This window comes from Eleginops maclovinus, chromosome 23 (assembly GCF_036324505.1).
Source record: "Eleginops maclovinus isolate JMC-PN-2008 ecotype Puerto Natales chromosome 23, JC_Emac_rtc_rv5, whole genome shotgun sequence".
Taxonomy (NCBI): Eukaryota; Metazoa; Chordata; class Actinopteri; order Perciformes; family Eleginopidae; genus Eleginops; species Eleginops maclovinus.
Genome location: NC_086371.1, coordinates 20,560,885 through 20,588,880, shown reverse-complemented (window position 1 = coordinate 20,588,880; position 27,996 = coordinate 20,560,885). Strand labels below are relative to the sequence as shown.

At 40.9% G+C, this 27,996-nt stretch overlaps 1 protein-coding gene across 2 annotated transcripts in view; it reads left to right on the top strand.

The window, feature by feature from the left end:
• ppp3cb (protein phosphatase 3, catalytic subunit, beta isozyme) overlaps window positions 1-27,623 on the top strand; it is a 38,370-nt gene extending 10,747 nt beyond the window's left edge. The window contains exons 2-14 of one of the 2 annotated variants that reach the window (XM_063875707.1): window positions 2,339-2,539; window positions 5,411-5,535; window positions 7,438-7,549; window positions 10,296-10,441; window positions 12,295-12,434; window positions 14,876-14,953; window positions 17,724-17,818; window positions 18,073-18,198; window positions 18,893-18,970; window positions 19,098-19,182; window positions 20,277-20,374; window positions 21,768-21,815; window positions 25,382-27,623. In XM_063875707.1, coding sequence (XP_063731777.1) covers window positions 2,339-2,539; window positions 5,411-5,535; window positions 7,438-7,549; window positions 10,296-10,441; window positions 12,295-12,434; window positions 14,876-14,953; window positions 17,724-17,818; window positions 18,073-18,198; window positions 18,893-18,970; window positions 19,098-19,182; window positions 20,277-20,374; window positions 21,768-21,815; window positions 25,382-25,560 — 1,511 coding nt within the window. In that variant the 3' untranslated portion in view covers window positions 25,561-27,623. The remainder of the gene's footprint in view (window positions 1-2,338; window positions 2,540-5,410; window positions 5,536-7,437; window positions 7,550-10,295; window positions 10,442-12,294; window positions 12,435-14,875; window positions 14,954-17,723; window positions 17,819-18,072; window positions 18,199-18,892; window positions 18,971-19,097; window positions 19,183-20,276; window positions 20,375-21,767; window positions 21,816-25,381) is intronic. The other variant, XM_063875708.1, reaches the window with a different exon arrangement.
• The last annotated feature ends 373 nt before the right edge of the window (window positions 27,624-27,996 follow it).

Sequence of the window (27,996 nt, the reverse complement as noted above, 5' to 3'; positions counted from 1 at the left end):
CCCTGCCTTTTGTTTCTTGCCACTGAGTTTGTGCCTGTTTGTTAAGACCGCTCGTGTGTCTCTTCGCATGTGTGTATGTGACTCCTCACGTGCAGCTGTGCGCTCCTGCTGTATCACCCCCGTCGTCAGTCAACCCCCCGCTCCAGCAGCGCCCTGGGGGCCTTCATTATGTAAGAAAGACATTACTGCTGAACAGAGGCAGAGAGGCAGAGAGACATTACTGCAGAACAGAGGCAGGCAGCCCTGATAACTCTGGCACCCCCTGCTTTAATACAACCCACTTAGGCCTCCATTACACACACACACACACACACACACACACACACACACACACACACACACACACACACACACACACACACACACACACACACACACACACACACACACACACACACGCAGATACACACACACATACATACAGTGGGGCAAAAAAGTATTTAGTCAGCCACCAATTGTGCAAGTTCTCCCATTTAAAAAGATGAGAGAGGCCTGTAATTTTTATCATAGGTATACCTCAACTATGAGAGACAAAATGAGAAAACAAATCCAGAAAATCACATTGTAGGATTTTTAATGAATTAATTGGTAAATTCCTCGGTAAAATAAGTATTTGGTCACCTACAAACAAGCAAGATTTCTGGCTCTCACAGACCTGTAACTTCTTCTTTAAGAGGCTCCTCTGTCCTCCACTCGTTACCTGTATTAATGGCACCTTTTTGAACTCGTTATCAGTATAAAAGACACCTGTCCACAACCTCAAACAGTCATACTCCAAACTCCATTATGGCCAAGACCAAAGAGCTGTCAAAGGAGACCAGAGACAAAATTGTAGACCTGCACCAGGCTGGGAAAACTGAATCTGCAATAGGTAAGCAGCTTGGTGTGAAGAAATCAACTGTGGGAGCAATTATTAGAAAATGGAAGACATACAAGACCACTGCTAATCTCCCTCGATCTGGGGCTCCACGCAAGATCTCACCCCGTGGGGTCAAAATGATCACAAGAACGGTGAGCAAAAATCCCAGAACCACACGGGGGGACCTAGTGAATGACCTGCAGAGAGCTGGGACCAAAGTAACAGAGGCTACCATCAGTAACACACTACGCCGCCAGGGACTTAAATCCTGCAGTTCCAGACGTGTCCCCCTGCTTAAGCCAGTACATGTCCAGGCCCGTCTGAAGTTTGCTAGAGGGCATTTGGATGATCCAGAAGAGGATTGGGAGAATGTCATATGGTCAGATGAAACCAAAATAGAACTTTTTGGTAAAAACTCAACTCGTCGTGTTTGGAGGAGAAAGAATGCAGAGTTGCATCCAAAGAACACCATGCCTACTGTGAAGCATGGGGGTGGAAACATCATGCTTTGGGGCTGTTTTTCTGCAAAGGGACCAGGACGACTGATCCGTGTAAAGGAAAGAATGAATGGGGCCATGTATCGTGAGATTTTGAGTGAAAACCTCCTTCCATCAGCAAGGGCACTGAAGATGAAGCGTGGCTGGGTCTTTCAGCATGACAATGATCCCAAACACACCGCCAGGGCAACGAAGGAGTGGCTTCGTAAGAAGCATTTCAAGGTCCTGGAGTGGCCTAGCCAGTCTCCAGATCTCAACCCCATAGAAAATCTTTGGAGGGAGTTGAAAGTCCGTGTTGCCCAGCGACAGCCCCAAAACATCACTGCTTTAGAGGAGATCTGCATGGAGGAATGGGCCAAAATACCAGCAACAGTGTGTGAAAACCTTGTGAAGACTTACAGAAAACGTTTGACCTCTGTCATTGCCGACAAAGGGTATATAACAAAGTATTGAGATGAACTTTTGTTATTGACCAAATACTTATTTTCCTCAATAACTTGAAATAAATTCATTAAAAATCAGACAATGTGATTTTCTGGATTTTTTTCTCCATTCTGTCTCTCATAGTTGAGGTATACCTATGATAAAAATTACAGGCCTCTCTCATCTTTTTAAATGGGAGAACTTGCACAATGGGTGGCTGACTAAATACTTTTTTGCCCCACTGTACATACATGCAGACACACACACAAGTCAAAGCCTGCAGCAGAGGTGTGATCAGGGAAATGGTGAGGGTTGGGGGCCGCTGATGTGTTTGGGCAAGCATGATGAAGACTACATGAAATCTCAATGAATCACATTCTGCATTATAATATATATTCTTCTCTTTTCTTCTGCATCTACTCCTGTCATTCCCTCCATAATCTAACTCACAATTTATCCATACACCCATTCAAACTCTCCTCCACCTTCTAAATCTTAAATCTGTGCTAAATTCATCATTCATTCTCATCTCTTTCCACATCCACACCTCCCTCTCCAGCGGTCCCCTTCCCCCTGGCCCACCGGCTCACCATGAAGGAGGTGTTCGACGCCGAGGGCCGGCCGCGGGTGGACCTGCTCAAAGCTCACCTCACCAAGGAGGGCCGACTAGAGGAGGCTGTGGCCCTGCGCATCATCGATGAGGGCGCCGCCATCCTGCGCCAGGAGCGCACCATGTTGGATATTGAGGCGCCAGTCACGGGTATGCTATAATGATTCAGAGTGGGAAAATGAAGTGTGGACAAGTCTGTTCTCTGGAGAACAATAACAGGACAGTTGGTAGAAAATTGGAACGCTAAACCTTTGTGTATTGCCTTCTTTCCAAGCGTTACAATTGGTACCAACGGTGCAGCAGCTAGCTTAGCCTAGCTTAGCGTAAAGACAGTTTTATATCATCTATCCATTTGTATTAAGAATAATTCGTAAAAACATAACTTTGCCACTTTGCCATTTTAAGAAGTGCTACAGTATGTCCATTTTATTAGCCAGGAGCACTAACTTCCTGTAGCTTTACCATGGTCTTAACCTGTTGCCGAGTAACTACTCGTTTATTTTTTTACACTTAAGAAATTGTACGGTTTAAAAAAAAAGAAAGATATATATCAACAAATAATATAATCATATACAACTATATACAGTATTAAAATGCTTGCTAACTGTTTGACTCTTTTTCCAGTGGTTATGATAAAATAAGCTAACTGGTTGCTGGCTACATCTTCATACTTACCTTACGAACAGGATATTGTGTCTCCTCATCTAACTCGTGATTAGAATGTGAATAAGCATTTCTCTACACATTTCTTAAAGAACTGCGTGCAAAGCTCCCATTGGGACTCACTGCACAATAATGTAGATTGTAGAGTGATACTTGTGCATGAGTGACAGGCGAATAGATCTCACACGCAGACAGAGGAATGGAGCTGCGGAGCAAAAGGCAGAAAGATGAGTAATTATGTATTAATCAGATTCCATTCGTCGATTCATTAATTTGCCATATGTATCTGCCAGCCTTTTAATGTGAACTGTTGTTCGGTCGCACTTCACTGAGAGAAGCAATTGGCACTTTATTCGACTCACAATGGCGGGCGCTCGCTTTGGTAATATCTGCATGTATTCCCTTGCCGGGGAAATGTTGTAGGGGGAGGAGATTGAAATCGATGAAGAACAAAATGGAAAACAAGTTTCTGACAGGATGACACAGGAGACTGATAAGCAGGAAGACAGACTCAGACAGTCTCAACCCATTGACACAGCCTGGTTAATGTACCTGTTTATCTCTGCATGTACGCACACACATGTGTGTGCGTTTATGCAAATGTGAGCGATGAGATAATTCTGTGTGGGATGTGGAGCCCACGCAGTGTGGGAACATGGCTCGGCTTTCACAGGTACAGATCCCTGGGGACGATGACAGACAGGCAGGCAGGCAGGCAGGCGGATAGTTGATAGATAGTTGATCATAAGCTGCTTAGTGCAGAGGTTCTCAAACCTGCCCATTCCCAACGAGAAACATATTTATTAGTTTCCAAGTTTCTCCACTTCTACAGATTCAGACCAAGGAACACCCACCTGAGAGAATTTTTGCTTATAAATTTTTCGATATAAAACCGCAGAAGAATAGTGCAGGTTTCTGTAGGCAGGGTCTTTAAGCAGATGTTATGTCGAGGAGGTATTCAGAACATTTCATGCATTCTCTCTGGAAATGCTTTAAGAGGGGCCACCGAGTGAACGGACAGGTAGATGGAGGGCATAAATGTGAAATGACAGGCTTTTAGGGAGTCACATGAAGTCTTCTGGGAGAATACCTACGCAGGTCTGAGGAGGCCGACAGCTACGGCTCAATTTCACTCAGGCTTTTTTGCATTCCCAATTCCCAGTTCAAATTAAGCGAATGCTAAGTAGAAGACACAAAAACAGACAGAACATGGCCGACAGATGGAGAGACGGACAGACAGACGTTGCAGGCCAGCCAGATGCAAAATAGCCATGTGAAATGGTTGTGGAGGGGAACTATGACATCAACTAAAAGTGAAAAGGAGAGGCCAAGCAGATGGTGAGGGAGGCAGATGTATGCTGGCAGATCACATGGACAGAAAGTCCTGAAGACTTTCAAAATATTAAGTGTTTAGCATCTGAAGCCTGATATGAATAAGTCTGGACGTGCCTCGGAACAATTTTGTATGGGGAAATATTGTTAGACTGCCATTAAATGATGTACCTAACACAACAGTAATTAATAGTATTCGGGTCAGAACTGGAAAGGTTTCATTATCACTTAAACTGCCAATTACATTCTTAATTATTGTTTTGGTAATTAATCTAGCAGTGCCCGCTTGGCCAATATCTTGGCATCCATTATATTTGTCGAGAAATGCTCAGCCAAATAACTTCACATTGGACCAAGAATGAAGTTAATCTTATATACGGTTGCCAGGGAAAATCGAGGGATCTATTTAGTTAGATGTCTAAAATATGCTTATCCCAGAACCAAAGATGACATATTTAAATGTATTATTTGTTCCAACAGTCCAAGAGCCCTTCATATTCAGTATAATAGCGTACTAGACAAAGAAAAGTAGCACATCTGCACTTCTTAGACGCTGGAACAAGCACATTTATTTTCTTTGCGTTTCTGAAATGACCAATCACAATACAATAGCTGCCTGTTCATTTTCTGTCAATCAAATAATCAGTTAATCAAGTGCTTTGTTTGTATGTAATATAGATATCGAAAACATTTCAGACTTTTTGGCATAGAAGTCAATATAGATACCAGCCGTGAAATCCCTGACCCCTTCTTATATTGACTGGTTGTATTTAAACAAAGACTGCAATAGATTCTTTCAGGAGGATATTTTTATCGCTTTTTGTCGGTTTTCTTTTTCATCAGGCAGGTGAGTGATGTTTCTAGATCAGCAGACAAGAAAGTTTTACCTCTGCAGATGCAAATTAGGCCATATGGAGCCACTGAAGCAAATATGGTCCCACATTTTTCATCTGTGAAAACGTAACACGTGGCAGCTGAAGACTCCGGTATCTATGATTCTAACATCGATGTGTGCTGTTTTCACAGTGTGTGGAGACATCCACGGCCAGTTCTTCGACCTGATGAAGCTGTTTGAAGTGGGAGGTTCTCCTGCCAACACGCGCTACCTCTTCCTGGGGGACTATGTGGACAGGGGCTACTTCAGTATCGAGGTGAGGATGGACAATTTATTGTGTGTGTATTATCTCAGAAATGCTGTACGCTCATTTTAATTTGTATAAAATAAGCGTACAACTAAATCCATGTCCAATAAATTGCTCTGAAGTATGTCATACAGTTTTTACTGGCAAGGTTTATTTCCCTACGCCTCTAATAATAAATGTACAAAAGGTACTTGAGATTAGCATTGACACACCACAATTTGTTGCAAAGACCAAAGTAATTTAAAATTCATGGATCATTCATGGTCAGTAATCAGTAACAAGACTGTAATATGCTGCTTACTGAAATATGTATGGAAACTGAGCAGGGACGGTATATCCAGCGGGCTGTTAGTACATTTGATTCTGTAAAACGGACGTGAGTGCAATAGGTTATTTTTGTGATGAGTTAGTCTGGCAGAAATGCAACACAGATCAGGAGCGTGACTTGATTCCATAATAAGAACACATATGCATGGGTGCCTGGTTATGTTTTAGAATGAGAGAGCAAAAAGGTAAATATGAATGTAAGAAAATGTAAGTTTAACACATTCTCTGTATTTCGTCACAACTTATCTCTTGGGTTAACCATCAACTACATCCCAAACAATAAATTCATCAAAGCTATAGGAAAATATTAATCGCCACAACCCTTTGATTCAGCTTCCTTATGAACGTCCCATCTTTACATGCGATCAAGCAGCTAGCATTAGAGTTTGGCTAGCAAAGTTAGCGCAAACCAGTTAGTACAGTCTCTTGGAGCTGAATAACTTTAAATAATCATTTTGCTATGTTTTATTTTAAATACAAAGTTCAGCTAATTGGTTTCGGATTTCTGATCTTTGTAAACAATCAGACTCTTGCTGGAATTGCCTCCTATGTATGAGTCCATGGTGAATATTTTAGCTTATTTAGCCACTTAGCTACCATGCCTGTGTAGTTGTAAAAGAGCACCCTCTGAACCATTTGCAAGAGACCAAATGTGTGACCATAAATTTGAATGCTTCTTGCCAAAAATCCTGTTCATGTCATTTTTTCTATTGTGTTTTATACTCTGGTAAGGGTGCATTCACTTTTAGCTCAATTGATTGGGCAGTGAAAGGTTCATTCAGAGATGCCTTGTCTCCATTATGATTCTTTGTCTCATTTAGAATTTCCAGTTTGTATTTGAACTAGACTAGAACTGAAAGTGAAATGACATCTGACTCTGCCTGATGCAATCCCTCACTAGCAATGACGTGCTAAAGAGAAAGCTATATCCACAGTCGTGGTTGGTTCTAGGGGAAAGTTTGACAAATTGGGAACACTTTTCCATATATTATTTCCCTGGTCATCACCTATGTCAATACCTTCCCCAACGACGACATGGCGTAACAAACATCAGCACTTTTGTCCTCCGTAAATGCACTCTCTAGCTCAATGTTTTTTTATGGGAAACACCTAAACATGCCCAAAGAAATGCCACTCTTTAGTGTTTTTGAGATAAAAGATGCTGCTTGTATTAGCCTGTCCTCAACCAAAAACACATAAAAGCACATACTTATGAGCAGATTATATGTTGTTTGTTCACACAGACAAGTATTTTTTTTCCTTCCAATATGATTAGATAACCATAAAGGCTGCAATAAAGAGCTAACTGCTAGCCTGGATCGGACCAAGAGAAAAGTAATCTACCTACCGTGTTAGTATGACTGGTCCTTGCCAGACAATATAAAGAATTATATGAATGTATGTTTCCAAATTTGTTATTTGCTTACTTTGTTGCTAAATAGTTTTTATACTACCATAAGGCTTTATAAAGCTACCCAAAACTATGAAAGTGGTTCTTATTTTGGCAATTTTAACAATGTTGTGGTGAATGTAATACTGCTCAACTCTAACCAGTTGCTTTCTCTTTTGTTGGTGATCTGTCAGTGTGTGTTATACCTATGGTCACTGAAAATCCTCTACCCAAAGACGCTCTTTCTTCTACGGGGAAATCATGAATGTAGACATCTGACAGAATATTTCACCTTCAAACAAGAATGTGAGTAACTCTTTGTTCCTAATGTAATGTGCACCTCCTCTCTCTTCTTTTGTGACAATGACCTTCCCACCCCTCACATTCCTGTTGTTTCCCTCTTAAACTTTACCCGTTGTATCTGTTAAAAATATTAAAAAGCTAAGTAGGGCTGTAGCTAACAGTTATGTAACGAATTGATTAAATGTTCGAGTCATCACATTGGAGGATTTCTTTTTTACATTTTTGTTTAAATGACCAGACAAAAACAGAATTGGCTGTTCACCAAGCCCCTGTTTTCTTGCGTGTCAGGAAATGTGGAAGATTTAAAGCTGCCAGCCCTGTTCTTGTTTTGTTGTTTTGCTACCTAAAAATACCCTTGCCTCATCAGATGTATGTTGGTAAGCTACCTAATTAAAGTCATGTGGGCTCAAAGAGTTAGTTAAAAACTCAGCGGGCAATATTTTTTGAGAACCGTTTAAGGGGGCCTTTTTATAGGCCTACTTGATATAATGCTGATGACTGAGGTCCAGCTAAATCTCCCAGGCAGAAAAATGCCCACCCTCACCGATTAATGATGTTAGAAGAAATAAAGAATCTGTATCGTCTTGTTTTTGCAGTGTAGAGCTAGTTAGTCATATTCGAACAAGGGGAAACCATGGATCAGGCAGTTAACTCATGCACATGTAACTCTATTTAGCTTCGTAGGTTAAGTAATTGGAAGAGCAAGACAGTGGTTGCTTCACTGTTCATATTTCTGTACAGCATGTTTCACACTCAGTGTAGTAGGAAAGAAAGCTTTTAGAATGAAGACGTGTCTGTCAAATGTAAAGATATTTCATCTAACAAGTTTGGCTGGAGTTGCTGGTGTGTAACGTAATTTTGGCTCTCGTAGCAATGACTTATATTTTTGGGGTTTGAGTGAAGCTAATGGAAATCTTGGGCTAACACTTCCTCTTCTGAGCAATGTTCATTGTTTAAAGTGTGATTAGCAGACTGCGAGACTGGAGTCAAGAGACAAACGGCTTTCACACTCACTACAGCCCCATGCATATTGCCTCAACATATATAGAAATTCAAAGTTACACCTTGATAAACTAGCACACACAGCTAGGAGGCTGCTCGGGGGTATGGTTTAGCGAACAGTCAGATGTTGCAGATTTATTTCCTGTTATTCAATGAGACGTAACATTATTGACTGATCGTTTGAGCTCTAAAGATGTGTTTTCTGTAGTGTCCTCTACCCTGTCCATACTCTCAAGTGGTATTTCCCCTTCTTTCCCACACTCCCATCCATCTCTCTGCTCCTTCCTGATGTCTTACTCTTTTGCCTCTCCTTCCGTCCTCCATCTTTCCCTCCCTCGCGGAGTCTCTCTGACTCTCCTGGCGTCCTGTCCGAGAGTAGGTGATTAGCAGCAAATTAACTTGGCCCTTAATGATTGGCTCAGGGACTTGCTCCTCTGTGTCTGATTGGCCAAGGGACAAGGAAGCTAATTTCCCCTGTTGCTTGTGGCGAATAGTGGTCGCCCTCAATTACCATCTGCTGTGTGCGTGTGTGTGTGTGCACCACAAGTGTGTGCAAGAGCATTTACTGTGACTGCATGCATGTGCGAGAGCCTCTCCATAAATGTTTAAGCGTCTGTGTGTGCAAGGAGCTGAAACCTGGTGGACAAGCAATAATGAGCTCTTGCTCTACACAAGGCAGATGGAGAGGTTGACAAACACACTCGCTGTCTCACACACACGCACACACAAATGCTGGCTAATGTTCACTGCTACTCCACAATACTGGCTCTGATTTGCGTACGTGACTTTCTCATGTCCTCACATTCATCTCATCTCCTTTCTATCTCTCCTTCTATTGCCCTTGTTGTCTCCTCTCTTCCTTTCACTGCTCTTAACCTCTTCTACTTCTCCTGTCTCCTCCCATCAATCTCTCCTTCTCTCTTTATAAAATTATCATTCTCCTTTCCTCTCCTCCTCCCGCCTCCTTGCTCGCTCTCATTCCAAAATCCACCCCTCTTTCTTTCTTCCCCTTCTATCACTCTTCTCCGATCTCCTTTCAGCTATTTTTAATCCTGTGATATTGTTTTGTGTTTGATATATTGTTACGCCCATGTGTGAAATGTTCTTTAAAGATGCTGCTTTTTGGATGTCTTGATTGATATCACTGCCAAATCAAAGGAGTTTTTTCATAAAACAGAAAAATATCAGCCTCACAGTGACGCCTCTACAAAGCTTCACGCTTTTATTTGGGTCAAATTTTGTTTACTGGAAAACAGAATTGTAGTCTTCAGACCCATGTGTTGTCTGTAATACATTATCTACTGTAATAAGAAGCATTTCTTCATGAATGTACATTTTCGACTCTGGGAAGAGGCATTTTAGAATCATCAGAGAGGAGAGAAACAGGTCATATGGGAGTGCTGGAGAAGAGATGGTTGCATTAATTAATTACATGCTATGTGAAAATCCTACATGTAACCGCCTTTACACCCAAGTGAACTGAATGATGTTTTCAGAGGAATCGTACAAGTCTGTCTGAAGCCTTCAGATGACTGAGTTCTTTTGATCCATCCATGTAAAAGCTCCATGTTCGTTTGTTCTCAGCAGTGTGTTTGTGTGCGATAAGTAACACTCACACTCCGGGTAACAGGGACTGACTGTACGTTTGCAGGGATGGTGGCTGTTCAAAGAATGTCAAAAACACATTCAGGCGCTCCTTTGTCTCAAGCCTTGAAATATTCTCCCCCTTCCCTGTAACCACCTGCAGGTAAGATCAAGTACTCGGAGCAGGTGTACGACTCCTGCATGGAGGCGTTTGATTGCCTGCCCCTGGCGGCCCTGATGAACCAGCAGTTCCTGTGTGTGCATGGTGGGCTTTCACCAGAGATCCACACGCTGGACGACATCAAGAAGGTATGAAAAGAGACACACACACACACACACACACACACACACACACACACACACACATGCAATTTGAGTTAGCTACACAACACAAACGCAAAACACGCTAAAGGCCCTATTATGCTTTGTGGGGGATGTCCCTTTCCTGTAGTTTGTGTTTTTTTGTGCATATAAATGGTCTGCAAATGCTATTTAATGCTGAACATTGAAGCATGTAATCCTGTCGCAGTACAACATTTTCGCCTATAATTTATACTAAGCATTATTGTAGGTGTTATTTCTGTCCTAATGCGATTCGTGTTTGGGTAAAATAGTACAGTGGATGTTTCATAATTGTAAGTGTTTTATCAGTATATTTGAAATGACTAGGGTAGATACGCTATGTTAGCTAGCTAGCTCAGAGTAGATCTGCAATTGATCCTGAGGAAACATGCGATAAGTAAAAGGATTACTAAGCCAATACAATTTTCATTTTAGGTACAGTTTTAGTGTCATTTGGCCAACTTTAAAATACTTTAAAAAGACCTTCTAGTGACCCCTGGTTTCCGTTGTTTTTTGAGCTTCTTGCAGCTTTTTGTATTCGCAGCATGTGGTGTTTGCAGCGTTTCGATTATAATGCGCTTTCAGTATACGGTGCGCATGTTTCATCTATTTTTTTTTTCTTTCTAAATGCTGTTGTCAACTTCATAAAGATGGCTCTTCAAAGGCATGTGTTTTGACACATTTGTGTTTTTATATTTGCATCGGTTTTTTAACTGCAGCACATTTCTCCTAATGGAAGTGTTTTGGGCCGTAGTAGCGCATTTGCCCCTTTCGGCCACCGTAAAATAGGGCTTAATATGAAGGCATTACAAGTTTTCTTACTGTGACACAGTTTGCCTGACAGCCTGAAGAATTTAAACCATTATTTATCACCTTTATTGCCTCTGTTTTAACTACTTTATACACAGAAGCAACATTTATCACTCCCCTTATTGCTTGGAAAATAATCACATTAACAAAACATATAATTGGCTTATGTGCAGCTCTCAAACACACCTGGGAGAACACACACACACACACACACACACACACACACACACACACACACACACACACACACACACACACACACACACAATCACACACAATCACACACACACACACACACACAATCACACACACACACACACACACACACACACACACACACACACACACACACACACACACACACACACACACACACACACACACCATCACACACACACACGCACACACACACACACACACACACACACACACACACACACACACACACACACACACACACACACACACACACACACACACACACACACACACACACACACACACACACACACACACACACACACACACACACACACACACACACACACACACACACACACACACACACAGACACACACACACACACCAACTGATCTTCATTAACCACATGTACTGTCAATGCAGTGGATCCATAGGAAAGCAGTGGAAACAGTACAGCTGCATGTTTACAGTTTACAGTAAAACAGAAAACAAAGGCACACACGTGAGGACACACACCTCCTCATCTAATGGCAGTGTTTCCATGGTGAATCTGCTGGTGTGACATCTTCTCCCTCCTATGTGGTGAGGGTTGCCATGGAGATGATCTGCTCTGACAGTATGTGTTTGTGTGTGTTTGCGTTCCTTTCTCTTCTCAATTAATTCAATGTGTGCTGGTACATTTGTGTGCGCACTTTTGAAAATGTTATTCTTTTTGTGGGTCAATGTCTTTTTATGTTTCAAGCTTTTGTGTAAGCTTATATTTTTGTGTGTCTTTGTGTGTGTGTGTGTGTGTTACTTGTATGTCCTAGTTGGACCGATTCAAGGAGCCCCCGGCATTTGGGCCCATGTGCGACCTGCTGTGGGCGGACCCCCTGGAAGACTTTGGCAACGAGAAGACTCAGGAGTACTTTGGCCACAACACAGTGAGAGGCTGCTCCTATTTCTACAGGTACAGGACACAATTACTCCACACAATTACCAACAAAAGGAAATGTGTCATAAGTGTTCATTTTACATGAACTGGATGAATCAATGCAATATTCAGAGTGATATCAAATACACACAAGGAACAATATTCTTTGAGATTAGCAGCTGAAACATGCAGCCACAATTAAGACTGATCCTCGAATGTGCTCATGCCGGCTCATTCGATTAGTTTTTTACTGATCTGAGCGCCTTGTGATTACATAGCATTAGCGGTGTGTGACTTTCTTTTATAATTTATTTTTATTGGCCAGAGGATTTACAGAAGTGAATTACAAATACTAATAACTCACACCTGTTTTGATCAATATCTATTAGTTGGCGTTTCTTCAGCATGCCTGTCGCTTCCTGTCAAGCCAGGTCGCATACAAATATGCAAGAAATGTCTTCAGGGTAAAAGGATGATAATTAAAATATATTTAAAATAATAACATGTCCTTATATTCACTGTCAACTCTCAGCTCTACATCCTTAAACGTGCCTTTCTTTCATTAAACTTTATGTTGCTCATGTTCATGATATTCCTTAAAGTCTAAAAAAATACATTTGCATATGAATGCAGAATCTGTAAATAGTGGGATGGGAAAAAAATTAAATACATCTATAATCTAGTGCTTAAATGAAAGAAACAAGCAAGCAAAAATAGAAAAAAAGTTCAGGTTCAAAGAATCATCAAGACATCTCTCTTATCAAAAGGAGTAGTTTACTTTTCCTTTACACTTTGACCAATTGGATCACAAAAAACTATAATTACACTGGAAATATCTTTAAAAACACTTTTGCAGGCCTAAAAATAACATTCTCAAATAAAAATACAGCGTGATCTTCCCGGTTGGCATCAGTTGTTGCTGGGAGATGTGGATCTAATAAGTTTGATGGACTTCTGTGTATCACTGTTTGATGTTGGTGATGAGAAAAGAGACGGTTACTCCACAGATCCAATAACAATCACTGGGATGTGTACAGGAGACAGGAGATCTCCGCCATTTTTACACACACACACACACACATTCAGTGTTCGAACAAACGCATTCACAAACACACACACTGTTGGGTTTCAGCATGAAACGATATCCCACAATCCCCAGGGAGATTGCACGGTTCTGTTGCTATGACGACTGGCTACTACTGCCAGATATGGAGTGATATTAAGATACAGTGAGAGGAAGAGGGAGAGCAACACGGAAAGGGTGGTGGTGGTGATGGTGGTGGTGGGGGAGAAAGATGAAAGATGGAAATAAAGAAACAAAAATGGAGGAATGCAAAGACAGGGAGCTGAGGTTGAGAGCAGTTGGAGCGCCAGTGTTGATGTGCAGAGTGTGTGAGTGTGTGTGTTATGACATGTTGTCTGTCAGTGGCTTTCTATGTTTAGCAGACACAGCATCAATTGACCAACTTCTGTACACTATGCCCCCCCAGCACTCAGGGGCCATGAGCTCAGGCCTGCCTCGTGCTCACTGATGCCTCCTGCTGCTCACACTTTGACATGACTTTAACAAACTAGAGGCCAACACATCTCCCACTGCTGGATATTAAATACTTTCATCTGATTAATGGTATACACCAGTCTTTTTAGGGGATTTTTACTAGATATTTGTATGTATCTCTACCAGTTGAGATTAACTTTATCAGCAGAGGATTTTTCGTGATTAAAAAAAAAATGTTTGAGGACCAGTGCCTTTGTTGTAGAAATTGTGTAAGAAGGGCGAGACAGACGAAATGACACAGGGCAAAGGGTCCCAGTCTGAACAAACCTGGTGTACAAGGACTGCCAGCTCTCCCAACTGAACTATACGGCGGCCCTAGATGTATATTTTTTATATGTTAAGTTGTATCTTGTATAAAAAGATAAAATATAGCCAACTTTTTTCCGTAGTTTTATTTCCGTACATATTTCGCTGAACATTACCAATATCCTGAGCAAATGTGCCATTAAAAGGGAGTTCTTGTTTCTCTGTTACTTTTTACTTCTACGTCACTCGATCTCAATGAGCAATGGTGTACTTTTTACTCTAGGCACGGTGGCCGACAAGTGCAAAAGCGCTTCAACGACCCAAAACCCATCATTTTTGTTTCTCCTAATAAAAGGGTTTTAGGCACTTTGTCACCTGTCGGCCACCTTAACTACTTTTATGGGAGAGCTAGTAACTTGCAGATTTAGGTCCAATTTTAAAAAATAATAATACTTTAATGATGATAATAATAATATATTTGGAAATGGGCCATTTGTTATAACAAGTACTTTCACTTTTGGTATTTTGAGTAATGTTGAGGCTAATAATTGTATGCTTTAACTGTAGTTCAGTATTTCTAACCTGACTCTAAGTTCAAGACCAGTGTACTTCTTCCACCTTCACTCCACTTCAAATGCACTTATTTTCTCTCTGCGTCTCTTTCTGTCCTCAGTTACCCGGCAGTGTGTGAGTTCCTACAGACCAACAACCTGCTGTCAATCATCAGAGCGCATGAAGCACAGGATGCTGGGTAAGCTGACGGACTGTCAGTCCGTTCCTTGGCTTAAAAGAGAGCACCACATAATTTAAAGGGCTTACCTTGACATTTCATGTTCCTAGCTATTACTCTCTGGCACTTTAAACTTAAATTCACCCTTAAAACGTTTCCTTAGCATTTTTAGAGTATGTCTGAAGGAGAGTACTACATGAACAGCTCACTGAGTGTAAGGTTTGCCCCACAGGTGTAAATGAAGCACACTGACCCACAGATCTGTTCCTATCACTTTTAGACAATGTTGGAACAACTAAATGACTTCATACACTGAAATGAGCAGCCGTGTCGAGACAGAACTGAATCCAAGCAAGTACATTATGTGTTCCTTCAGAAAAGTGAGAAAACAAAGTGTACACAACAGTATGCATACTAATAACACTTCCCACTTCTTCCCACAATGCACTGCACAAAGAAACGCCTCAGAAAACCAAATAAAACAATTACTTTCCTGCAGACGTTTGGTGTCTCTTTGTGAGATTCAATTAGCTGTAACATATAATATACGTAGGTTCACAGCCAAGGAAAAATGTCAATTCTGTGCAGGCATCCAATCAAGAGTGTTCGATGCAGAGCATTTACCTTTTCTGGATGTGACTGGTCATCAGACACATCAGCCTGCTGTGGACAAATGTTGGAAGTGGAATTAAGATTAAAGTAGGAACCAGCCATGTGCCGATGACTTTGATTCGGTTTCCATGCAAAAAAACAAACAGCCCTTCTTCCAAAAGCTGTTTGTATGGCTGATGCATTTTAATATTCCCTATTTCATTTAGCTTTCAAAATAGGTTTTGCAATAAGGTCCACCGGTGAAATTATTTTCAGCGCAACTGCATCAAAAAAACCCATTTTAAATGATGTATATATTATTGTTGTAGGACCACTTCATAAAGATCTTGGTCCTGTCTTGGAATGGACTGCATTTGTACTCGGTCTTGGACCTATAGGACTCGAGATTTTATGCCATGACCGGTCAAGACCATGGCTGTGGCTGGGGATGTGATTGGATGTAAAACGCCCTGTTGCAAATGCAACCAGTAACGTGACTTCACTGACTCACATAAACCTGATGAATTATATTACGATGTTATATATTAAGAGCTGACTAATTTACTGTTTTAAAATTAAAATAATCCTTTTTTGAACAAATATGAGGAAGTAGAATTTGTATCTTACTGCTTGTACATGGGTCTTTTCATGATGATGTGGATCTTTCAGATCAAATTGAATATGGTATCTTCTACATTTGATTGTAAGTGTTTTATGTCGTGTTAGATTCACACTAGACTTGTTCCTGTCTTGATTCGGTCTCACCCTGCCTTGGTCCTGGCCTTGACCTCTTAAAGGTCTCCTATTATGCTATATTTGAACAATATATTGTAGGGCAATATCTATACAAAACATGTCCGTGAAGTGTTTTGCTCAAAATACCAAACAGATCCCCCATTGTAGCATGCCTCATACCCCTCTATTTCAGCCCTGTTCCTGAAGTGCTGATTCTGTGAATTGCTTTAAATTTGAGCTGAGCTGAAGCTGGCCACGCCCCTTTCGAGCGTCATGCAGCTCTCTGTGAAGAGAGAAGTTTCTAACGGAGATACTCAGCTAAATGCTCCCGTGATTAAACTCCATATTATGTTCCAAACCACATCAAGCATTATTTCTGAAACACTTCTCAGTGTTTATCACTAAAACAGAGACATTATATTTATTATATACAACAACTCTAAGTCCCTCCTGCAGACATCCTGCTGAACACACAGAGGTGCTGTGGTGGGGACCATAGGTTGGGATGTGTCACGTGGGTGGGACGTTGCCAGGAATTCAATGAAAAGCCAGCCCCTATTTCGGGTCATGACGTCATAACTGACGCAAATCTGGATCAGCTCGTTTGTACCCCCGTTTTTAGAGATGTGTGGAAGGAAGAAAAGAGAGATGGTTGTATTTTCTGACACTGTAAGTCTCCTTAATCACCATGGACACATATTTGTGTATAAAAGACATCAAAAAGTGCATTTTGCATAATAGGGGACCTTTAAGAGTCTTGGCCTTGTGTTGGTTCACTCCGGTGTTGGTCATGACTCGGTTCCGGTTAAAGTGGTCTTGACTACAACACTATTATATATATGTCAAAGAAAACTCCTGAATATTGTCAATTATTTAAAAATAATTGTGTTATGATAATGTGCATTTTAGGGTAGTCATGGATTGATTATTGGCATTTGTTTCAAAACAGGTTTGAGAAAAATAATATCTGTATTAATGCAGAGCAGGACACTGGAACACCAATATAAAATCTGTTGCCAGCAACTTTGCCACCAAAATTCTTGATTACTGATGAGTTTGGTAATTAGATTGTCCTAAAGGGAGCTAGCATAGGCAGTCTGTGTGCTTTGTTTGTGGGTACAAAGAAAATATGAGGTTCTTTGCATGCATGAAAAATAATTGCACCCACACTTTTTCTTTTTTAAGTCACTATATCTGGGCCTAATTGAAAATGTCTGCTTTGAGTTGTAAGCTTCACTGACTGTCTGGGGCTGTCTGTTCCCTGAGCTCTGCTTTACCCTGTCATTTTGCCCACACAGTTTTCCTTCATTTAGTTTTTCAATGCGAGGCTGTCTCGCCTTAAACCAGACTCTGTCTGGTTTTAAAGACCTCTGAAGTGAACCCTCAGTTTTTTTATCCACAGCAACATGTTTATTTTATTTCAGTAGCTGTAACGTGGGCGGTGTGTTCGTATCTCTGTCCTCAGGTATCGTATGTACAGGAAGAGTCAGACTACAGGCTTCCCCTCTCTCATCACAATCTTCTCTGCTCCAAACTACCTGGATGTCTACAACAACAAAGGTCTGACACACAGATGCACAAATACATACATAAAAGCTGAAGCGGTGCAATTATTTTAGACTCACCAGAGTGTTGTTTTTTATCCAAGGAACCAATAAATCGTCTGTTGAGGAACTTGAAGGAAAAGATTATAAATAACTTTTCTGATCTGAATAAAGTTGTTTGTGTATGTTTAACATGACATTTCACGATCCATATTTAGTGATTATTGTCTAAACCTTAAAGCTGTAATGTGTGTGTTCGTGTGTGTCCAGCGGCGGTGCTGAAGTATGAGAACAACGTGATGAACATCCGTCAGTTCAACTGCTCTCCTCACCCCTACTGGCTGCCCAACTTCATGGACGTCTTCACCTGGTCGCTGCCTTTCGTGGGAGAGAAGGGTATCACAGACACGCACATATTCCTTTTTTAGACTCTTCCATATACAGTGCACTATTAGTAAAACATCATAAGGTCAGTGATTTAAAGGAACACCACTTATGGTTGGGAGAATCCAGCCCTTCACTAAGGTTAAGCCGAAATTTGCCTGCAACTTCGCCTTTAAACCTGAAACACGAAGATGTAAGCTTTAAAATGTTTGGCTTATTTTAAACTAATGAATGTCTTGCTCTTATATGAGTTTATTTTTAGTTGATTGCACTGATTTTGTATATCCCTTTGAAATAAAGCTTAAATTAAATGTAAACCATAAAAATAAACCAAAAAAGCATAGAGAGCACATCATCACACATTAAGTACTATAAAAATAGAAGCTGTTTTGATCAGTTTGCATTTTTCAATACGCTGAGATGCAGAAGAACCTTCCCTCTGACCAATTAGCAAACACAGTTAAAGTAAAAAAAAAGGTCGAATGGACGATTTTTATAAAGACTTAGTTTTAATGTCATGTTTATGTACTTTGGTTCTAGTACCACCTTAATATCCTCTAAAAAATAGAACATTTAAAGTTTTTATGGATAGCAGCTGTAGAGAAATGAGAACAGATAGGGAATGCTGCATCTCTTGACACCTATGCCAACAGCTTGCAACTATGTTGTGGTAAAGTGTGTGTTTCTCTTTGTATGTGTCCTACAGTGACTGAAATGCTGGTCAACGTCCTAAGTATCTGCTCGGACGACGAACTCATGAACGACGGAGAGGAGATCTTTGATGGTAAGAAACACTGTCTGTGTGAAAACAAACATCATTGAAACATATTTTATGTATCGCAAATATATTTTGGCAAGTATTTTTATGATGCAGAACTGATCTTAATGAGTTGTTTTTTTACTCTTTGCAGCCAGTGCAGCAGCAGCTAGGAAAGAGGTGATCAAAAACAAGATCCGAGCCATCGGGAAGATGGCTAAAATGTTCTCTGTTCTACGGTGGGTTGAGCTCTGCGTGTACTTACTGTACTTACAGGGGCGGAGGAAGCCTTTAGAGCCTTTACTAAAGTTAAAGGTTCAATAACTAGATTGGACCGCTGAAATCGAATTAGGTAATCTCAAACTAATGTTTAATGGTTATTTTTATTGTGGATTAATCTGCTGATCGTTTTCTCCATTCACTTATTGGTCATTTAGTTTGAATATTCTGAAAATATTGAAAAGTGTAAGTAACATTTTTTAATGACAATGATTTTAAAAAAATACTCTTGTAAATCAACTATTTAATATGTTTTGTGCAAAATTATAATTTGGAAAGTAACTTAAAGAGGCCCTATTAAGCTTTTGGGGGTAAACGCTAAAATACCCAAGTTTCTCTCACACAGACTCACCCCCTGCCTGAAACACCGTAACATGTACAATGTAACATGTACAATGTAACATTGGCTAGTGCTACAACACATTGTACGTGGGGGGAAAATCCCTAAGCGGTTGACCAATCACGACAGAGCCTGCCAGCTAACCAATCAGATTAGACTGGGCTCTGGTTTCAGACAGAGGTGCTGCAGTACAGGCAGTATGAGAAAAATAAAGACCTTTTTGAACATTAAAGCATGGAGACATGTCCCAGTAGAGGAACAAAAAACAAATATGTCCCTGAAAATGAGCTTAATATGTCCTCTTTGAATTGTCAGATCAATTTAGTCGATTACAATTTTTCGCCCTGAGATGTATTGAAGTAGAAGTACAAGGTGGCATGAAAAGAAAAGGGACTGACGTTGAGTACAAGTAATTCAAATTTGTACTTACGTACAGTACTTGATTAAATGTGCTTAGTTATAATCTACAGGTGTGAGTGGATGATTCGTGTGTGTGTGTGTATTTGTGTACAGTCTGCTATAAATGTTGTACTTCCGTTAGCTTCTTTAATCAGGATTCCCCAGATTATAACTGTAAACATTCAGCGGTTTACACCACAAGCATGTGTGTTTGCAGGTGGACAATGAGGGGAAGTCTGTAATTCCCTGTCAATGTATCGTTCTGTCCACACACACCTGCACCACACTCTCACACTGTCTTTGTCTGTCTCTCAGGGAGGAGAGTGAGAACGTGTTGACCCTGAAGGGACTGACTCCTACTGGCATGCTGCCCAGCGGCGTGCTCTCTGGGGGTAAACAAACCCTGCAGAGCGGTAAGTGTTGAACACACACAGACACACACACTCAACCCTGGATCCAGCAAAACAAAAACAAAAAAACACACACAATTACACACAGAAACAGTTCAAATGTCTACCCTGGACAATTCTCTGCTGCTCTCCTCTCATCCTTCTGCCTCACTAACTCGCTCACTCTGTGCACCTCACCTCACCGGCGCTGAAGATACTAACAGCCTGCTGGGTGTGTGTGGGAATAAAAGATAGAAAGAAATGAGAGACAGGCAAAGTGTGTGTGAGCTAACACCAGCTAATGCTAACACCAACTCTAAACAAGCCCGGGCCTCACACAAGCCTGAAACATGTCTCAAAGTCGTAGTGGTGTTTGCTAACAAAAATTGCACCATGGGTTAATGAAATGAATAGGGAACTAGGCTAAATTATATATTATAAATGATCAGGGGCATTGTACATAACAAACTATAAGGGTTGAGATTTTCTTTACCAAGATTAATTGTGTACATTTTGGGCAAGAACAAGTCAGGAAGTGTCTGAGATTAAAGTCACATTAAAAAAAGGAAACTGAAACAGCATGGTTCATTGTGTAAAATGATAATTTAGAACTTTGTGAATTTAATTTAAATTTGTTTCCACTGCAAATTACAGACTGTTATAATCTCAGAGTGTTTAGGGAATCTTTTCCCACTCCAACTTTATTCTCAAAGAACGTCCATGTTTTTGTCTGATAGATGTACTACTTTATTCTCTGAATCAGAATCAGAAATATTGTATTTGTCCAACAGAAGGACCATTAATAAAGGGGACCAAAAACAGATAACAAGTCAAAATGAAATGAATAGTTAACAAGCACACATTAATACAATACAAAATTAAATAAGTAAAGATCTCTAAAGTGAAGAAATCAGTGGCAGCATTATAAAAGTAAATGAACACACCAAAGTAGTGAAGTAGCAGCCAGTAATACCATTTATAAATTGTACAATAAGTAACTGATTATTACTTCCTTGGTTTGGTAATTTATTAATTTAAGGGAGAGTGGGCGTACTAAAACATGTCCCTTTTCTCAAAAAGGAGAAGTTATACTCTTACTATCTTTGATATATCTCACTGCGAATTACACTTCAATGTGCTTGATTTGCTCTCTGCGTTGTTTAGTGGTTAATAGTTTGAGTCTTGTTTAGTGTTTGACTAACCAAAATAGCCAGTGTATATTTTTGACAACATTTACATGAGGTTTGAAAGGCCACACACAGCCATGTGACAGGATTGCATTTACACTCAAGTGCAAAAGAAGCATGTTTCAGCCTTCACTCCTCTCTTCTTCCTTTCTCCTCTGTCTTTGGTCTTCTCTCTTGCCTCTGCCATCTCCTATCCTCCTTTCTTTCTCTTCTCCTCGCCCATCCTTCAGCTACCATTGAGGCCATTGAAGCCATCGAGACAGTTAAGGACGCTGAAGGTAAAATCCCATTCATTTCACTTTGATTGTGTGTGTGTGTGTGTGTGTGTGTGTGTGTGTGTGTGTGTGTGTGTGTGTGTGTGTGTGTGTGTGTGTGTGTGTGTGTGTGTGTATAAGTTGTGTGTGAAGCATGGCTGCACTCTCAGCCATCCATGTTCATGAGGTCATAGATCTTCCTTACCCATGATGCACTGAACTCTTCTAACCACATCACAACAAAGCCTACAACATTGCACGCTAAAGCCATCACATTACAAAGCATCCACACTCTCTTCTCATGCAACACACACATTTTTCAAATATTCAACAAACATCACAACTTTTTCTGACACAAACACACAAGAGTGGGGCTGTGGGGGGGAGTTGGTGTGTGAAGTTGACCTGTTATAGTCTTCAGTGTGTTTCAGTTGTGTCTTTATATTTAAAAAATGATACATTTCTATAAAATATAACATGGATACAATCTGTTTTCAGCCTACAGTTCAATGAACACAATCCATATTAAGTTTCTCTCTTCAATACTCAAGTTGCTCTATCAGCCTGACTTTAATGAGACTGCTGTGACTGCACATTATCTGCAGGTCTTTTGAAATCTGGTTGATAGTTAGTGATTGCCAGTCTAAGGCAGTCAGTAAGATGTGCGTCAGTCATACGAGTTCTATACTTGGATTTTATTATTTTCATTTGTGGCCATTTCACATAAGTATGTGGAGCCAAAGTAAGCGTTCAGTTTAAGCGCGCATGACACCATCAGTGGATACCGCTCTCTACTCACGAGAGACCAAAAGTCCTGGTCTCTTACTCTGGCCTTCAATTCAATGTCGCTTTGCATTTCAATAATCTCCATGTCAACGCCCATAGGTAATGTAAACACCTCCTGCATTTTAACTGACAGCTGTTCAATGTCAATGCTGAGGAAAGGGTTTGATACAAAACCAACTACTTGCCCCATGTCTTGTACCTCCACAAATCGAGCGCCAAATTCTGATGTCAGTTTGTTCAAATGGGCGCAGAATCGTTCAGGATGAAAAGCAGTTTTATCTGTGAGGTTTTGTGACACCTTTTCAAGATTTGGGAAGTGTGTCAGCCTCGCATGTCTTAACTGAGTGGTCCACAAACTGAGCTTCACTTTGAATGCCTCCACTGCCCTAATCATGTGACCAAGCTCTCGGTCTTTCCCTTGCACTTCTCGGTTAAGTTCATTGAGTTTTGCGGTCAGATCGGTAAGGAACCCCAAGTCCAATAACCAAGTATCGTCGGACAGCTGCTCATACTTGTGTTCCTCAACTTCAGAAAACTGATGATCTCTGGCAGCAAATCCAGAAAATGCTGGAGCACCTTGCCCCGACTGAGCCACCTTACATCTGCATGAAGGATCAAATCTCCATATGCAGAGTCGAGTTCGTCCAATAAAGACTTAAATAGACGGTGCTGAGGCGCTTTTGCGCGAATTGAATTGACTATTTTAAGAACAACATTCATTACATGTGACATGTCAATTGCTTTAGCTGCCAATGCCTGTTGATGTATCACACAGTGATAATTTACAAATGGTGGAAGTCTGGGTCTTTTCTGCACAACGCGACAAATCCTGAATGAACACCGATCATCGCCGGTGCCCCATCGGTTGTGAAGCACACTATTTTATGAATGGGAATCTTGTACTCACGCACAAAGTCCTTGAATGCCTTGTACACGTCCTCACCCCTGGTTCTTTCTTTCAATGGGATAAGGGCCAGAATGTCCTCCTTGACAGTAAAATCCGTGGAAAACCATTCGGACAAACACACTTAGCTGGGCTCTGTCTGTGGCGTCGGTAGACTCGTCAAATTGAATTGAAAAGTATTCCGAGAAAGATAAGTCTTTTAATACTTGCTGGGATACATCTTCGGACAATGACTCGGCTACAGTTGGTGCACCAAGTGGTACACTTCTTATCCTTGCTTTAATGTCTTCTTTGTTTTTAAAATCAGCAGACAAGACGTCAGCTATAACGCTCATTGCTTCTTTAATCAACTCACCATCCGTAAATGTTTTTTTGTGCTTAGCCAAAATATGGCTAACTCGGGAAGGATGTTTCTGTAGCTGCCTTGCTCTTTGCTGTAGGCGCGATGAAAAGCGACCGCTGTGCTTTTAGTCCTCTTTGCAGTTCATCAATTCTTTTTTATCTTAATGCGCTGTTGAGTGGATATGAGTCTTTGAATTTAGCATGGGTGCTAGCATGATGGCGCTCCAGGTTGCCACGTTTTGGCAAGGCTACCGCCTGTTGGCATTTGAGGCATAGTCTTCTCTTTTGCTGATGTGAAAAGAAATTCATGCTCCCATTCCGGGTGTAAATAATACGTTTTTGATTTCTTTTTTGCCGGACCCTCAGCCCTATCGATGTTAACTGTTAGTTAAGGTTGGCAGAACTTGGCACAGTTTAAAGTTACTACTTTCTCAAGATGTCAGTTAGATATGATTTTTTTTTAACCCCGCCCACAGTTGCATGCAGCCTCAGCATAGACCTCAGCATATCAAATAACCAATAGGAGTTTGTAAAATGACCTATGCGTGATTCAAATCAACAAGCCAGAGCTAGGTCTAAAAAGCTTGTTAAAACAACCAACCAACCAGAGCATGAACATTTTTTTTTGTTGAAAATGTGAAAATGCTAGGGATCGACAGTGAAGGCTTTGAAGATCGACCAGTCGATCGCGATCGACCTGTTGGTTACCCCTGATCTAGAAGAACAAGTCATGATTTATGGAAAGTAACATTGGTGTTTCTGCACTTTCTGCACAAGCCATGCGCCTTCTAGTTCCATTATAACAGAGAGAAGGAAGACAGCTTTTTACTGGCTTCGATGATATCCAATGGCTAACTTAGGCAAATGATCAAGTGACTTGAGTTGGTCAGGCGATAACAGGTTTTGAGTGTAGCTCCCGTAATGACTGAAGCCAGAACAGGTCTGCCAGGTTCTTCTGTGTGATATTTCGGTACAGTGTATATGATGTAAATGCACTCAGCACACAAGAATTGTTAGTACCCTGCATGCTTTTGTTAACTGTAGTGTTTTGTGCTGTCCGGAACTACATTTGTTTAAGCAAATAAATTATGGGTCTCTGTGTTACCTCCTGATCTTAATGTTTAACCTTGTAATATATATATATATATATTATATATTAATGACAAAGACTTTTGTGGTGATTTGGGTGTCATTTAAAGGGATACTCCAGTAATGTATCATTAGCCTATACTACCAATTTGAGGACTAAAGAGTGACCTTGTTCATCCAAACCCATCAGGCCTCTTTATAAAAATATTGAAATATCCTTGCTGGTGCGCTCCAGTGAAAGCATTTAAAAGTGAATTCAACCAGAATGAATGAAAATGTTTGCACATAAATGAATAAACTGTGGTTTGGTGTTTTCAATTCATTTTGGGCCTCTGAATATTTCCCTCAAATGTCCCAGGGGTTTGGATACACAAGATTCTACTTAACGTCTTGCTAAAAAATTAACTCCATGTGCATGAATGTATGTTTGTGTGTGTGTCTGCGTGTGTGTGCCTGCCCGTCTCCGCAGCCATCCGAGGCTTCTCTCCGCAGCACCGGATCAGTAGTTTCGAGGAGGCTAAAGGTCTGGATCGGATCAACGAGAGGATGCCTCCGCGACGCGACGCCGTCAACAGCGTGGGGCTGTCGATGGGCCGCATGAACATGGGGGAGCCCAACGGGACCGACAGCAACAGCAATATACAGTGATGGACACACTCTCTCACAGACACACACCTGCAGATACAACAACTCTGATATGGTACCCGACTTATAGATATGTGTACATAGGCATATAGATAAAAGCACCACACACACACACACACACACACACGAACGCACACACACACGCACACACAAACACATAGTATAACATATAGGCTACAGATAACGCACACACACACACACACACACACACACACACACACACACACACACACACACACACACACACACACACACACACACACACACACACACGATTAACTACCCCATTCCTGTTGCCCTCAGCTGAATCTAAAGGCATGAGCGTACCTGGACTTTACCACCAAAAGGCTGAGTCTCGTCACTGAACTGATCGGTCCTATTTAAAGAACTACAACTCCCATGTACCTGCACAACAACAAGGAAAGAAACTACAAAAACACTCCCCATGCGTAACAGGAGGAGCTGCAGTGCACCTTGTGCGTTGGTGACCACCAGGGGATTGACAGTGTCAGCATGACGTGCGTTGTGTCGGTGGTGTGTCTGCCTTCGTGCCTGCACATGCTTCAACATGTAACTTTCCGTGTGGTAATATTTGAAAAAGTGTGTTATGGTTCACAAACACATGGTGTGGTATCTGGGGCTGAGAGATGTGTGGAGAGAATCTCAGTAGCAGTTTAATCTGAGCCCTTAAACGTCCTTTTTTTTCTTCTCGGGAGGAGATTCCCGTTTGCTTTTGTAGCACTACACCGTACTCTTCCAACCCCACCCCAAAAAAAAAACCTCTGGTCCCAGGCTAGTTCCCATGGCCTGGATCAGATTTGAAGGAAGTATTTCTCCCCACCGGTTGCGTGTACATATAGGTAACATAAAAAGGTTCTATCGCACATGTGATGCATACAGTCACAAGAAGCAAGATGCAGTATAGCGGACGTAGGATGCTTTATATATGACCCGGGGGAGCTGAAATGTGAAGTCATTCTCTATTCATTCTCTTTCTACATCCTCCTTTCTTCCCGGAATGCTGTCTGATACCAAACAGCACTGATGGCTGGGAATCTCTGGCCTAACAAGCAGGAAATAATATTTCACAGAGGTAAAAAGACTCTTGGTTACAAGAAGAAGTCAGAAAAGGTCTTTGTTAAGCATTTATATTAACGCATCAGTGCATGCAGAGTTAAGTTCTTTGATAATAATGTGAAGATTATATTTGTGCTCTGTGTTTCACTATGGTAGGATCTTTTTTTTTTTTGGCTAATTTAAATGAACTGAGGAGTAATGAATAACTAATTTTGTACATAACGTTAATTTTGTATTCATTTTGCGTTATATTTTACTTTCATGTTTTCTTTTTTCACGACCTATGTTGTTTTCTTTTTCGATGCTGTACAGAATGACGGTACGCTTCTATTCAGGTGTCAAGTCCACGTTCTCTCCTCTCTTCTTTGTCGGTGTACAGGAGTTGTTTTTAACATTAAATATGAATAAACAAATATTAAACTAGCATTGATGAATGACCATACTATATACAGAGGCACAGGCATTCAGGCAGCCCAAAGCATGATGCATGGTTAAAAGTTTTCGCTGTTTTCAAGCAAAAAAAGCAGCAGGACACATTTTAACAGAAGAGCCGGTGTGTTGCCGTCACAATTTAAAGGAAAAAAGTGTACTCTCTCTCTCTCTCTGATTATGACTCTTGATGATTCCTCTTGTTATTTAATGATATTTATGATTCTATGATTATTATGATTCTATTTATTATGGACATTATTCTTAATATTTAAGCTCTCTCTCTCTCTCTCTCTCGCTCTCTCTCTCTCTCTCTCTGCTGGTTGCTCTTCATGTTGCGTTGCTCCTTGGTTGATCTTGTTGTGCTTCTTTGGGAAAGGTGAACCCCCCCTGGGAGACCCTGTGCCATAGTTATTGTGCCACGGTACTTACTTTCTCTCTTTCTCGTTCTCTCTCTTCTCTTGCTCTTTCTGTTTTGACTCCCCAGTCACCAACACTGTAAGCATGCCCCATGGGACGATCCACTTTTTTACTCTTGAATAAAATATGCATGAACCTTTGGTATGGATACCGAGCCTTTATTTCATTGCCACTTTCTCATGGACACACACACTTATACAAAGTATTCAATACAAAAGCACCGACCAGATGATGAAATGGAATCCATAAGGGGCCCTATTATACTAATTTTCAGGTTCATTTTTGTATTTCATGCCTCTACTGTGACCTGTTTACATGCTTTCATTTTCAAAAAGCTCTTTATTTTTCTCACACTGCCTGTGCTGCAGCAGCTCTTTTCACCCTCTGTCTGAAACCAAAGCCTGTTTGGTTAGCTGGCCGGCTCTGTTGCTGAATTGTCAATCCCTTGAGATGACCCGCCCCTTGGCCTATCCCGTACAATGTATTATAAACAAAGGAGTCCAATAGAGGCAG